The sequence below is a fragment of the Kryptolebias marmoratus genome, linkage group LG6 (assembly GCF_001649575.2).
Source record: "Kryptolebias marmoratus isolate JLee-2015 linkage group LG6, ASM164957v2, whole genome shotgun sequence".
Taxonomy (NCBI): domain Eukaryota; kingdom Metazoa; phylum Chordata; class Actinopteri; order Cyprinodontiformes; family Rivulidae; genus Kryptolebias; species Kryptolebias marmoratus.
The window spans coordinates 704,870-717,914 of NC_051435.1; the positions used below are offsets into that span (position 1 = coordinate 704,870).

The 13,045-nt window shown below is 42.5% G+C and overlaps 1 protein-coding gene across 6 annotated transcripts in view; it reads left to right on the forward strand.

The window, feature by feature from the left end:
• ttn.2 (titin, tandem duplicate 2) overlaps window positions 1-13,045 on the forward strand; it is a 184,200-nt gene that overhangs the window by 74,505 nt on the left and 96,650 nt on the right. For 4 of the 6 annotated variants that reach the window (XM_037975998.1, XM_037975999.1, XM_037976000.1 and 1 more), the window contains 17 exons: window positions 899-2,545; window positions 3,031-3,081; window positions 3,174-3,569; window positions 3,649-3,927; window positions 5,062-5,331; window positions 5,413-5,552; window positions 5,637-5,763; window positions 6,458-6,724; window positions 6,829-7,095; window positions 7,443-7,706; window positions 8,318-8,457; window positions 8,621-8,747; window positions 9,076-9,342; window positions 9,997-10,263; window positions 10,421-10,687; window positions 11,044-11,183; window positions 11,978-12,104. In XM_037975998.1, the coding sequence (XP_037831926.1) occupies window positions 899-2,545; window positions 3,031-3,081; window positions 3,174-3,569; window positions 3,649-3,927; window positions 5,062-5,331; window positions 5,413-5,552; window positions 5,637-5,763; window positions 6,458-6,724; window positions 6,829-7,095; window positions 7,443-7,706; window positions 8,318-8,457; window positions 8,621-8,747; window positions 9,076-9,342; window positions 9,997-10,263; window positions 10,421-10,687; window positions 11,044-11,183; window positions 11,978-12,104 (5,043 nt within the window). The remainder of the gene's footprint in view (window positions 1-898; window positions 2,546-3,030; window positions 3,082-3,173; window positions 3,570-3,648; window positions 3,928-5,061; window positions 5,332-5,412; window positions 5,553-5,636; window positions 5,764-6,457; window positions 6,725-6,828; window positions 7,096-7,442; window positions 7,707-8,317; window positions 8,458-8,620; window positions 8,748-9,075; window positions 9,343-9,996; window positions 10,264-10,420; window positions 10,688-11,043; window positions 11,184-11,977; window positions 12,105-13,045) is intronic. The other 2 variants (XM_037976002.1, XM_037976003.1) reach the window with 1 other exon arrangement.

The following is a 13,045-nucleotide window of genomic DNA, read 5'->3' on the forward strand; positions in this document are numbered from 1 at the left end:
TACAGGCCAAAGGAGGCACAACTAAATACTGAGTGCTGTACATGCTCATACTTTTCATGTTCATACTTTTCAGTTGGCCAACATTTCTATAAATCCTCTGTTTTTATTGGTCTTCAGTAATATTCTAATTTTCTGATATGATGAATTTGAGATTTTCATTTGTTGTCAGTTGTAATCATCAAAATTAAACAAAATAAACATTTGAAATATATGAGTTTGTATGTAATGTATGAATATAATATACAAGTTTCACTTTTTAAATGGAATTACTGAAATCAATCTACTTTTTCATGATATTCTAATTTTACGACCAGCACCTGTATATGCTCTCAACACTAACAAGAACGGTTTGTTTTTCAGTCTCTGCTTCTGAAAGGGATATTGTGTCTTAAAGAAATAAAATAATTGAAAAGCATAGCACTTTTAATTTGTATGCTTTAACTGTTGTTCCAAACTGTGAGCCTAAAATCGAGGTAGGCACCAACATACCAAACCATGACTTTGGCGTACCGGTACACCCCTAAAACGTGTGTATATATACTTTATATGCATCACTAACTTCTCTTGTTTGCCTCAATACAGTTTCTTTCAAAGAAAATTAAAAATGTTACCATTTTATTTTCACAATAACTAAATTAAAAATAAATATAATTAATTACATATTTGATATTTAGGACAACAAAACTTTTATTTTAAGAAGAAAAGTGACTTTCCTGCTTTTATATTTGTTCTAACATCACTGTAACTTTGTGATAAGATCCAGGATTTCTTCCTTTGTATTTTTGCATTAAGTCATTAAGTTGTGTATTTTCTAGTTTTGCACATGTTTTCTGAGTGTTTGTGTAATTGTGATGTCAGTCAAGTGTCATTAAGTAATGTCAGACCTTTGCTGCCTCAGAACTGGTTCTGCACAAAAAGGGTAAAATTCGTGTGGAAGAGGATGGGACATTTGAGATTCCCACCTTAAAGAAAGCAACTCGAGTCATGAGAGAAGTGGAAGAAGAGCATGAGGTCATCACACTGAAGAAGATCCCATCAGTCCCATCTAAAGAAGCTGAAGTTGAGGAAAAAACTCAGAAAGTCATTCAAACCACCGTTTTTCATGCCGAGGAAATGGTGCGTGAAGAAGAGGCCGTTGAGATATCTATGGTCACCAGGAGGACTGTTGAGGAGAGGAAGCCTCAAGACAAAGCTGATGTAGTGAAAAAGCCAGAAGTCGTTAAACCTAAACTGGAAGAAGAAAAGGAAGCTCCTAAAGAGGCATGGACCCGTCAGAAACCCACACCTAAAGATGAAAAACCAGAAGACAAGATTTCTCTAAAGAAAACTCCAAAAGCACCAAAGGAGGAGGAACCTGCTCCACCTGATGCAGCCCTGAAAAATGTGAAGAAGTTGCCTTTAGCTGAAGCTGAACCAGAAGTGGTCAAACTGAAACCTTTTGAGAAGCCTCGTAAACCATCAGAGGAACCCGAGAAAGATAAGAAAGAAAAGCCCGACAGAGACACTATTCCTTTCCAGAAGGGAGAGAGAATCCCCAGAGAGGGAGAAGCTAAGGAACCTGCAAAGAAACCTGAGGAGCCACTTCCCGAGATAAAGGAGGCCCCTCCCAAGGTGCCTAAGCCAGTAGATAAGAAGAAAACTCCAGAAAAGGAGCCTGAGGAGGTCAAAGTACCCACCAAAGGGAAGAAAATCCCAACAGTTGAACAGGAGAAGGAGGCTGTCAAGCTGAAACCCATCTCCAAACCTTCAAAAGAAGCTGTAGAGCCTGAAAAGAAACCTACAGAAGAGAAAGAGAAGAAGCCTTTCGACGACCTTCAGCGTCGTCGCACAAGTCCTGTTGAAAAACTAAAAGCAAAAGAGCCAGAAGCTAGGCCGAAGAAACCCGCGGTGCCTGAGGTGCCTGATAAAAAGCCAGACGAACCAAAGGAGGTAGAAGAAGTTCCAGTAGAAAAGACTTCTCCTGTTCCAGTCCCTGCTAAGAAACCTGACAAGATTGCTGAGGAGCCCAAACCCCTGGAGCTGAAGAAAGGAGTCATACCCAAGAAAAAGGAGGAGAAGGAAGAAGTGGTTCTGAAGCCAGTGGAACAACTCAAGAAGGTAGAGCTCAAAAAAACACCATCTCCTAAAATTGAAAAGCTCAAAGAACCGGAGGAGGTCTCCGCTGAGAGGAGGCCAAGTGTGGAGAAACTCAAAAAGGTTCCAAAAACTGTTTCACCGAAAGACTCAACTGAAGCTGTGACTCTTAAAAAGGTTCCAAAGAAGCCATCGCCAAAAGAGCCAAAGGTTGCAGAACCAACAGAGCCTGATAAAGGCAAAGTTCCCCTGGCGAAGGAGGTTTCTCCTGGAGCCATACAGATGAAAAAGGTTTCCACCCAGCCAGAGGAGGAGGTATTTGAAGAGGAGTATGAAGCAGAGGAAGAAGCTGAGCTGGAGAAGGATGAGGCGTGGGGCTGGGAGCTGGTTCCTCGGGACAGTTATGGCTCAGAGGACTGGGAAGGTGAAGAAGAAGAAGGTGCTCTGGAGGTTCCAGGGGTGACCAGGAGAGGTGAGATGGTGGATTATCCAACCTATGGCTGGTGACCAAGAAACACCCTCCCTTCATGGCTTCAATCATTTCCACCCTTTTCCACCATAATGCTTCCATCTCCACCGCACCATGTTTTCACTGTGATGTGATTTACTCCATTGTTGTTCTTTCATGATCAATCTTTATGTCATCATCTTCATTTCTTTCTGACACCTTTGTTAAATCATCTGTCTGCCATTTCAGTATCATCCCATTCTAATTCACCCAACATGTGTTCATCCTTTAATGTAATCTTTACATTTGTTTGTTTCCTAATGAAAGCTGTGAAGTTGTATTTATTCATTATTCGTCATTCTGCTTCTGTCTGTCTTCATTTTACTGTCATTACTTCATAAGAATCAACTCACATCTTCAAATCCATGCAGACATCAATGACATGTCATCTATCAGTGTTTATGAACGCATTTTGAGAATGAAAGATTTAACTGATTGTTTCTGAACAGAGGGACAACCAGCAGAGGAAGCAGGAAGAGGTCGAGGCAGAGGCCTGAAACGTAAGGGCCTTAATACCCTCTTCATCAAGAAAAATGCTTTTCAAATCCTAAAGGTCAGCGTCTCGACTGATTGTCTTTAAATTGTCTTCCAGCCAAGCAGACCCCGTCCCCCGGAGAGGGCAGGGGTCGTGGACTAAGGCCTGGTGGCAGGGGTCCAACACCTCCTGAGGAACCATTTGCAGGCTTCAAACTTAAAGCTGTCCCCCTGAAGTTCATCAAGAAGCTTCAGGACATTGTGCTGCAGGAGGCCGAGTCCATCGGATCCTCTGCTGTGTTCGAGTGCGAGGTCTCGCCCTCCACTGCCATCACTTCCTGGATGAAAGACGGCGGTAACCTGCGTGAAAGTCCCAAACATAAGTTCACCTCTGATGGCAAAGACCGTAAGCTGCACATCATTGATGTCCAGCTGTCTGACACCGGTGAATACACCTGCGTGGCGAAGAACGCTGGCAAGGAGATTACGTGCACCGCCAAGCTCATAGTTGAAGGTCTCTTTTGAAAATGTTATTAACTTTACGTAACTTTCACTTCTGTAAAAATGACTCATTTCTTTGTGTCTTCTCACAGAGCTTCCTGTAAAATGGATCAAAGAACTTGAAGAGGAGACATCAGCAATAAAGGGCCAGCCAATATACATGACCTGTGAGCTGAACAAAGAGAGAGATGTGGTCTGGAAAAAGAACGGAGAAGTCCTGAAGAAGAAGGAGGGCAAGATTCAGATCAACATCATCGGCATGCAGCACGCTGTGACCATCCAGAACTCCACAGAAGAGGACGCTGGATGTTACTCTTGTGAAGTTTCTGGACAGGAAGATGTCAAGACCTCCACAAATGTCAAAGTGATGGGTAAGATATAAACCACTTTTGTCTCCAACTTAACGGCAGTCTTTAGTTTCTACTTGGTTCTTACCCATCCTTTCCACAGAGGTAAGGTATTAAAAGTGGTTCCTTGATTTTGAACACTGGCGCTCAATTCGATCACTATTGGTTTAAATATCTCCCTACTTACCCGTCCATTCATTCAGTTTTAGATGTTTCTCTGCTTCAACACATCTGATTTGAAAGAACTGGGGATAAACAGTCTTCAGCAGAACTTGATCACATCCTGAAGAATCCCTGAAAATATTAAAAAACAAAACTGAACTTCTGTTCTGTAGCTGAAGCTGTTTTACTTCCCATACAGGGAGCTTTCTAAATTCAGAATTGAAGAGTGTGGAGTTCCAAGCTTAAAACTGCATGGGACATCCTGAAGAGGTAATTCAGCCACTGAAGCTGCGTGTTGGAGCAGGGAAGCAACTAAAACTTGCATGATATTGGCTCTTCATTCTTCTACTGTCCAAACCCATAGAAAATACTCATACAGAACTCTCTGGCAACAGACTGAAAGCTTAGATATAGCAAACAAAACAAAATATGCACAAGAAGTTACAGCAGTGGGCTCAAGATTCTACAAAGGTTTCATGTTGGACATCACCTCGTCTCTGTTTCATGTTAGATGGAGGACATGGTCTCCCACCCAACACATACAGGGCCTCTATTTTTTTAAGAAACATTTCATTACTGTTAATCCTAATGGCTCTCCAGTTGAAGCCAAGCACAAACAGGAAATACAATGACGCATTCGGGTCAAATCTTGGAAAAACTAACATTGACATGCAGGACACTGCCCCCTTGTGACCAAAACTCTCAACTACAAAGAACATTGTGTCGGACTATAGTGAACATGCAAAACAGTAAATAAATTACAAATAATGTTATACGCAAACATGTTTTCTTACAAATACACTAAGCCAAACTATATTATAATGCCCTTTTAGCCTCTAAATCAATATTTTTAAGAATTAATGTTACAAATTTATTACTGGCTACACAAAACATTTATGTTCACAAATTGGACAAATATATATATCAATGAAGTCACTTCCAGTATTTACCAAACTGTCTGATGGAACCTGAGTCTGTGATGTTTAATTCCAACAGAAATTATCAAAGACTGGATCGTGAAACCACTTAAAGACCAGCATGTGAAACCAAAGGCCACAGCTGTCTTTAAATGTGAGCTCTTCAGAGACACTCCCAACTGGAAGTGGCTCAAAGGAGAGAATGAAGTGATTCCATCAGACAAGGTTGAGATCGAGATGGATGGCAAGGTGCTGACTCTGACCATCAAGAACTGTCAGCCGAACGATGTAGCAGAATATTCCATGGAAGTGGAAGGACGTGTCTACACGGCCAAGCTAACTCTAGGAGGTTATATTCCTTTTCATTGTAGTTCTTCTAATGGTTTACTTTGTAGCAGGTATTTATTTCTGAGTTCTAATCCGTGTGCAGAGCGCGAGGCTCAGATCCTGAAGCCCCTGGCCAGTGTTGAGGTGGTGGAGAAGCAAGATGCCATGTTTGAGACGGAGATATCTGAGGACGATGTTCCAGGAGAATGGAAACTCAAAGGAGAGGTTCTGATAAGATCTCCGGTATGAACAGCATGTTTTCAGCAAGTTTCACATCATGCATTAACATGTATTATTTTTAAAACATGACTGTCATGTAATCATCAGACCTGCGACATCCAAATGGACGGTACGGTGCGTAGGCTCACGCTGAAGAACTGTCAGCTGGATCAGGCCGGAGAAGTTTCTTACCAGGCTCTGAACGCCATCACAACCGCCATGTTGAATGTCAGAGGTAAGAGGTGCTCCAGGTTCCCAGTAAAACCACGGCGTACCCTGATTCTTGGACATTAACCGTAACAATAAAAGCCTAAGGTCTGTTGAGAATCAAATAAAGCTAGGAAGCAAGGTGAAAGTAGACCTTAGGTTCTTATTTACCACGGTTGACAAGTGAAGTTTGTGCAGCCTTGGACAACAAGAAGGAATTTCAATTTGGGATCTTATTTTTCCCACTGATTGTTCTGCTTGTTGATGCGTTTGTCTTCTTTTGGGATGTGTTGGTCTGTTTGGTTTCTGTATGTAAATGTCTTTGTGTCACTAGGGTTAGGGTTGGGCTTACAAGATGTCACATTGCTTTAGGTATCGAACAGATTTAGAAACTGTTCGATTTAATGTTTGAAGAGCAGCAGAAGGATGACTCTCCTCATCACACCAAAGAGGCAAACAAAGAAGCTTAGCCTGAAAAGTGAAGATTTTCCTGTAGATGACTTGATCCCAGCTGGACAGGAAGGTGAAGCCTTTTCCCCTTCAACTCATGGAGATTCCACTGGAGCAGACTGCGTTTCGTTTTTCCTGAAGATCTCTCCAACATGACTTTTTTCCTTTCATTCAGGACGAGTTGGGATGTAAAACCAAGTACACTGACCTCACCGTTAACTGCTCTGTTGTTTTGTTGTTGATGTGCTGTCCATGTGTTGTCCTTTAACCAGAGATCGAAATGGACTTTGTTGTCCCGCTGAAGGACGTGTGTGTGCCTGAAAAGAAACAGGCTAAGTTTGAATGCACCATCACGAAGGATGTCGCTAAGGTCATGTGGTACAAAGGGGCTGACATCATCACCCCTGACCAAAAGTACGACATCATCGATGATGGAAAGAAGCATATGCTGGTCATAAACTGCTGTGAGTTTGATGATGAGGATGAATATACGATTGAAGTTTTGGGCAAAACTTCAACAGCTAGACTCACGGTGGAGGGTAAGTGCTGGACTGCCGTTACCAGATGAAACAGTGGAACATTTCTGAGGGCCTTCACTGAGGTGGTTAATGCGCTTGGACATGTTTTATTAACACAACTGTAGGTATCAGGCTCAAATTTATCTCGCCGTTAAAGGACCAGACGGTAAAGGAGGGCCAAACAGCTCGCTTTGAGCTGGAGTTCTCCCACGACAACATCCCTGTCACCTGGTACAAGAACGATGTTAAAATCCATCCGAGCCGGACGGTCATCACCCACGTGGATGGAAAGAAACATGTGCTAGAAATAAAGGATGTGACTCTAGATGATATCTGCCAAATTAAAGCCGAGGCCAAAGGAATTCCTTCCATGGCCAACCTGACAGTTATAGGTAATCCAAGACCAATCATCTGTCCTGTTCTGTCCTCTTCGTCCATTTGCTCCACAGTTCTTTGTTCAGGATATCCCTGTTTGTCTGTTCAGGTCCACAAAGGACTTCACTGTGTCTTTCATTATTGTCTTTTCTCGTCTGTCCTCACTGCGTGGTCCATTGTCCCTTATATGTGTCCTACATGTGTATTGGAGAGTCACTTCCAGTGTCCCCCTTTCAGAGGGAGATCCTTACTTCACAGTCTTTCCATGTTGTCTTTTCTTTTCTGTCCTCACTTTGTGGTCCATTGTCCCATATTTGTGTCCTACATGTGTATTGGAGAGTCACTTCCAGTTTCCCCCTTTCAGAGGGAGATCCTTACTTCACAGTGAAGCTGCAGGACTATACTGCAGTGGAGAAAGACAATGTGGTTCTAGACTGTGAGCTCAGCAAAGATGTTGAAGTCATGTGGTACCACAACGAGGCTGAGATCAAGGCCACCAAGACGGTGGCCGTCAAAGCAGAGGGCAAACGCAGAACTCTGGTCATCAGGAAGGTTGGGGACAAAGACAAAGGACAGTATGTATGCGACTGTGGGACAGATAAGACAACAGCAAAGCTTCACATTGAAGGTAAAGACACTGAGGTGTTGAAGTCCTGGATGCACGTCTTCACCTGCACCATCTTCTAACTTCACGTCATGTCCTCGCAGATCTTTTTCTGCCCTTTTTTCCATTTAAACTGTCCTTTCATTGCCATCACTTCTTAATTACCATTTCATGTGGTCTCCGTTTCCTTAAGTGATAGCAACACACTACGAGACTCAAGCTTCCAGAGAAAATATCTGGATTATTCAAGAACCAGTCTTGTAGTGATGTTCTTCTGCAGCTTGTGTCTCTGAATGTTGTCTTCTTGTTTCATGTGTTTGTGGACACTCTAACAAACCCTCTTGTTGGTCTTTATTGCCTGTGTAGTAGTTCCATATAGAACCAAATGGGTCGTCCAAAGTTCTTCCCATATTTAGGATCACTGTTGGAGCCATTTGGTTGTTTGTGGTCCTGTGATAAGTTTACTCACCGCCTAGTGAAGGAGGTTTCTGTGAAACTCTAACACCTCTGTCTGTGATCATCTATCATCTTTTTGTTTGTCTGGTGTCTCCACATCTGTTCCACATATTTTTCTTTGCATATTTAAGTCTCTAAATATCGTCAGTAAGAAATTTGTTCCCTGTCTTGAACATCAGCTCGCCACATCAAGGTGGTTCGGCCCATGTATGGAGCTGAGGTGTTAGAAGGAGAGACGGCTCGGTTTGAGGTGGAGCTCAGTGAGGATGATGTTCACGGCCAGTGGAAACTAAACGGAGAAGTCCTCAATTCGTCTGCTGTACGTCCCAATGAAATCCTTCTCTTCATTTGAAGCTGTAACATTAAACTCAGACCATTTGTAAATAGTCAGATCTTCTATGAGCTGACATAGTAAATTACCCGCAGATCACTTTTTTCTGAGTGTTTTTGCTGAATTGCTGAAGTTTGTTGGCCACCTGCAGGAAGTGGAAATTGTGGAGGACGGCGCCAAACACACTCTGGTGTTGTATAACTGCAAAGTGCCTCAGACAGGCGAGCTGGTGTTCACCGCCGCCAACGCCAAGTGTTCTGCGAACCTGAAAGTGAAGGGTGAGCTCCTCCTTCCTCACTCTTCTTCCATCTTTTTCCAGCCCAGTACTGAGCTCACCTGGAACTCCTCACAACTCTTTTTGAGGTTTATCAAGATTTTTTTTATCCTTTTTGCTTTTTATTGCCGCAAATCCAAATAAAGCAAAGATAACAAGGATTAATAAAATGTAATAGTGATTTACAGTCTTGGAATCGGGGGGTAAACACTATTACATACGAACACCTTATCCTAATCTTTTTAGAACTTCAGGATTCTGGTTTTTGTACCGATTCAAGCTCAACCCGAAAACTGGAGCTGGACGTTAACTCTGTATGTCTGAACCAACAGAGCTTCCTGTCTCGTTCATTACGCCGCTGGCTGACGTGCACGTGTACGAAAAGGACGAGGCAAGGTTTGAGCTGGAAATTTCTCGAGAACCCAAAAGTTTCCGTTGGCTGAAAGGAACTCAGGAGTTATTGAACGACGACAAATTTGAGATCCAAGTTGATGGCAATCGCCACACCCTTATTGTAAAATCTGCCCGATATGAAGACGAAGCCAAATACATGTTTGAGGCTGAAGATAAGAGGACGTCTGGAAAACTGGTTATTAAAGGTAAATTGAGTTGGAGCGTCTTTATTTGATTTTTACTTTTTACACAGGAATAGATCTTCAAGTACTCTGTCTGCTTAGCTCTGTGCACTTTAAAAGTCTCTTTGCTTCAAGAAGGAAATATTACATCAAACCTTTAAATAGTAGATCCATCCAACCAAGACAAATATTACAGTTTTGGTTTGTGGCTGGACCTGCAGCCGATCTGACATCAGGTCCAAACACTTAAACCTGAAGAGGAAAGGCTGAGAAACCAGCTCTTTACAGCCAGTAGAGCTGAAGCTTTTTATATCAGAAATGTAAATATGATCCCATAATTTGAGTATTTTAATGACTTTATCAACTGAAACTGCTCATATTTTCATTGAATATTCTGCTTTCCTAATAATAAAGTTCCTCTAGTAAATATGAATGACCTTTCTTGGCCACTTCAAGTCATGATATATCATCATTAGGGACGTTATTTCCTGTCCAGATGACCTGCAGGATTTTATGATATGCGCAGACAGAAGACTTCACTTTCTGTCGTTTCAGAATTTACGTCTAATGTAACTGATGGTGACGTTTGGGCTTTAGTGGCATCATCACCATGACGACTTTCCCAGCTCCAACAACTCTGTATTTACTTCCTCGTAAATGTAATCTGTTTTTTGTCAGGTGTCCGTCTTGAGTTTATCAAGCCGATTAAAGACGTGACTGTAAAGGAACGTGAAACTGCAGAGTTCAGCGTTGAACTCTCTCATGAAAAAATCCCGGTAGTGTGGTTCAGCAACGATGTCCGGCTGCACCCCAGTAAGGTGGTGCACATGTCAGAGGAAGGAAAAGTCCACATGCTTGCCTTCAAGGAGGTCACGATCGATGACACCTCCATGATTAAAGTGGAGGCCATGGGAAAGACGTCAGAGGCCATGCTCACTGTTCTTGGTTAGTACCGTCTTCTCGTAGGATGCTGCAGTTTTATGTTAAATATTTTCAGTAAATACAAACTTACCTCTGTACTCTGTTCTTTATGGAGGTAATATTCTTTCAAAGATTGATTTCTCTGGTTTGAGCTTCAGTTTTTACGGGTGTCTGCTTGCAGAGGGCGACCTCTACTTCACAGTGAAACTCCAGAACTACACCGCCGTCGAAAAGGACGAGGTGGTCTTGTCCTGTGAACTGAGCAAGGCCGGCGCTGAGGTCAAATGGTTCAAAGATGGGAACGAGATCTTTCCATCCAGGAACGTTCTCTTCCAGTCCGACGGCAGGAAGCACATGTTGGTCATCAAGAGAGCAGCAAAGAAAGACATGGGAGTGTACGCCTGCAACTGTGGCACCGACAAAACTACCGCAGACCTGAACATTGAAGGTAACCGTTCCTCCAGACCCTGTCAGGACTGCAGAATCAGGCCCCGCCCACCACTGAAACCCCGCCTCCGTCTGGACTGCTCTTCATCTCTTCTCCATCCACCATCTTTATGTCCTGTACTGTTTTACTGTTGATGTCAGGTTATTGTTGAGCATTACAAACTGTAAGTCGTTCGAAATAAGAACGACAGCCACTTGTCCAACCTGTCACTTGTCTTCATGTCCACTTCCTGTCTTCAATGTATCTGTTGTCCCATCCACTCCAACATCAAACTGTCCTCTCTGATGTTTTATGAGAGTCAGTCAGATTCAGCCTCTCCCTTTGGTTTTCTCTAACGCCCCTTTGCGCCTCCACAGAACGCGACATTAAGGTGACGCGCCCCCTGTACAGTGTGGAGGTCACAGAGACAGAGACAGCCACGTTTGAGACAGAGATTTCTGAGGACGACCTCCACGCCATCTGGAAACTGAAGGGAGAGACACTCCACCCGTCCGCTGTAAGGCAACATGGAAAACATCAGTAAACACAAAAATGTCCAAAAGCAGTGTGGCTGAAATAAATCCACGTCTCCTTCAAGAAAAATTTGGATTAGAATCAGATGGAGAGGAGCAGCATCACAAAGCCGCCTTCTTTCAAAGGCCCCGCCCCCTTTTGGGTCAAAATAAATGCTGGTGAATTACTGGTATTGTGCCTCAAAGGTTCAGAGTTGCATTTTGAATTAAAGACAGATTCTAGATTTTGTTTGCTTCTTCCTCAGCTGCAAAAGAAAAATAAATTATAAACTGTGGCAGCTGTTTTTTAATGTATAAAGGCAAAAACTATATCCAAAAGTTATTTAGTTATGTGGAAGTCTGAATTTACTTAAACCTTTACTAAAGTAGGATTTTATTTATTTGGGAGAAATTTAAAATCACACTGTTCATCCAGTTAGATGAACTTTACTCCATATTTATGAAAGTTTCTTTGCGACACACTGAAGACACAGATTGACTGACAGACCATAATATTTGGTCCCTTAAAAGCTTTAAAGTAACACTGTCTTTTTTTAACTCTGTCTTATTATCAAAAACCTCAGGAGTTCTGTTTAGTCAAAGTAGAGGGTTTGATTTTTCCCCAAAAAAGGTGGAGCTTTTTGCTAAGGCCAAAAAGGGGTGGGGCTTTGTTCTTAGGCTAAGTATCCAGATGCTTTGCTCTAATCTTCAGAGTTTCTTTGATCGTGTTTTCTTAGAGCCTAGTGTGGGCTCCCCATCTGATGTGTGGATGAACTAAACTGTGGATGTTTGTCTTCAGGATGTGGAGATTAAGGGCGAAGGAGCCCGACACACACTGACTCTCTACAACTGCAAGATGGACATGGCCGGAAGCGTTGACTTCTCGGCAGCGAACGCCAAATCTACAGCTCAGCTCAGGGTCAAAGGTGAAACAAACAATCATAGTTTGGATTCAGTAAACCAGGTTCTAAACTCAGGTTCATCCAGGAAACCACATGGAAGCCTGGATCTTCTGAACCCGCATTGTTTGGCTGAGAAAAATAGAACTTATTTGATTTTACTTCTCGCTATCTGTGGTTGGACCAACAGTTTCCTGTTTTTATGTAAACCTAAATGGCAGCGTTTGCTGGATGAATATCAGAGTAGCATCAGTCTGATTATAAAGCTCAGACTGAAAGGGAAATTCTATCATGTTGAACTTGCTTCAGTCAGAAGTCATTTTCTAATCGAAAATTTGCATTTAATTATTTATTCTTTTATTGCTGTTTTATGTTATTAATTATTGGTAAATAGAATTTTTTTTATATCAGATATTAAATTAATTTTACTCTTCAGAGTCGGAGTATAAAAACATCAGAGTCACTGACCTAAAGTTCTTGTATTTTCTGTTAGACTGAAGGAAGGCAAGGTATTTGTGCTGTCTCATCACCTTCATGTGGTTTAATCTCCATCCAACATGTTCTAAAAGCTGCAGGGAGGTAAACACAAACAGCTGTTTGTCTGAAATCAGTCTGAGTCTCTGAGGACCAAAGGTGTGCAGACGAACTTTGGGAAACCTTTGTCAGATTGGACAGTTCACAGATATCACTGATGGTAACCCGGTCCAGAGACATGATCTCTGGTCCCTCAGACGGTACCGCATCAAGAACCCGCATTCATTCTGGTCCAGAGTCAGTTCTGACTTCTCCGGGCTCCATCTGGGTCGGTCCATCACACAGAGGAAACCTGGATCAGACGGGTCAGGATTTCAGATCTTTGTTGGAGAAATGGACCAAAGAGGAAAAGAAGCATGCAGACTGTTGTCAGTAACAAGTCCAGAAGCCCGGTTCTGTCAGGGTTCTGATCACATAAAACCATTTTCTGCTCA